Genomic DNA, 201 nt, shown 5'->3' with positions numbered 1-201 from the left:
ACGAAAGACCAGAGAGAAAGATCAAGAGAATTAATCTTCAAGAATCTCTTAATCAAGAATTACCAGGCGCCGGAGGAACAACGGGAGGAGTAGTAGTCACAGTGCCCGACGTGAAACCGTCACAGTTGTACAAGAGGCTCAGTTTCTTGATGTCACTCTGTGGTGATAAAAAGCAGAATGAAACGGTATGTTGACCTAAGT

General features: G+C 43.8%; 1 protein-coding gene across 2 annotated transcripts in view; it reads right to left on the bottom strand.

The window, feature by feature from the left end:
- The window catches only part of LOC119589433 (zinc metalloproteinase nas-15-like), a gene marked incomplete in the record, with an annotated part of 13,039 nt that overhangs the window by 2,264 nt on the left and 10,574 nt on the right, over positions 1 to 201 (bottom strand). For both annotated transcript variants that reach the window (XM_037938043.1, XM_037938042.1), the window contains 1 exon segment: positions 64 to 157. In XM_037938043.1, coding sequence (XP_037793971.1) covers positions 64 to 157 — 94 coding nt within the window.

The sequence above is a fragment of the Penaeus monodon genome, chromosome 25 (assembly GCF_015228065.2).
Source record: "Penaeus monodon isolate SGIC_2016 chromosome 25, NSTDA_Pmon_1, whole genome shotgun sequence".
NCBI classification, from domain to species: domain Eukaryota; kingdom Metazoa; phylum Arthropoda; class Malacostraca; order Decapoda; family Penaeidae; genus Penaeus; species Penaeus monodon.
Note: the sequence above shows the minus strand (reverse complement) of the source record. Positions and strands in the feature narration are given on the sequence as shown.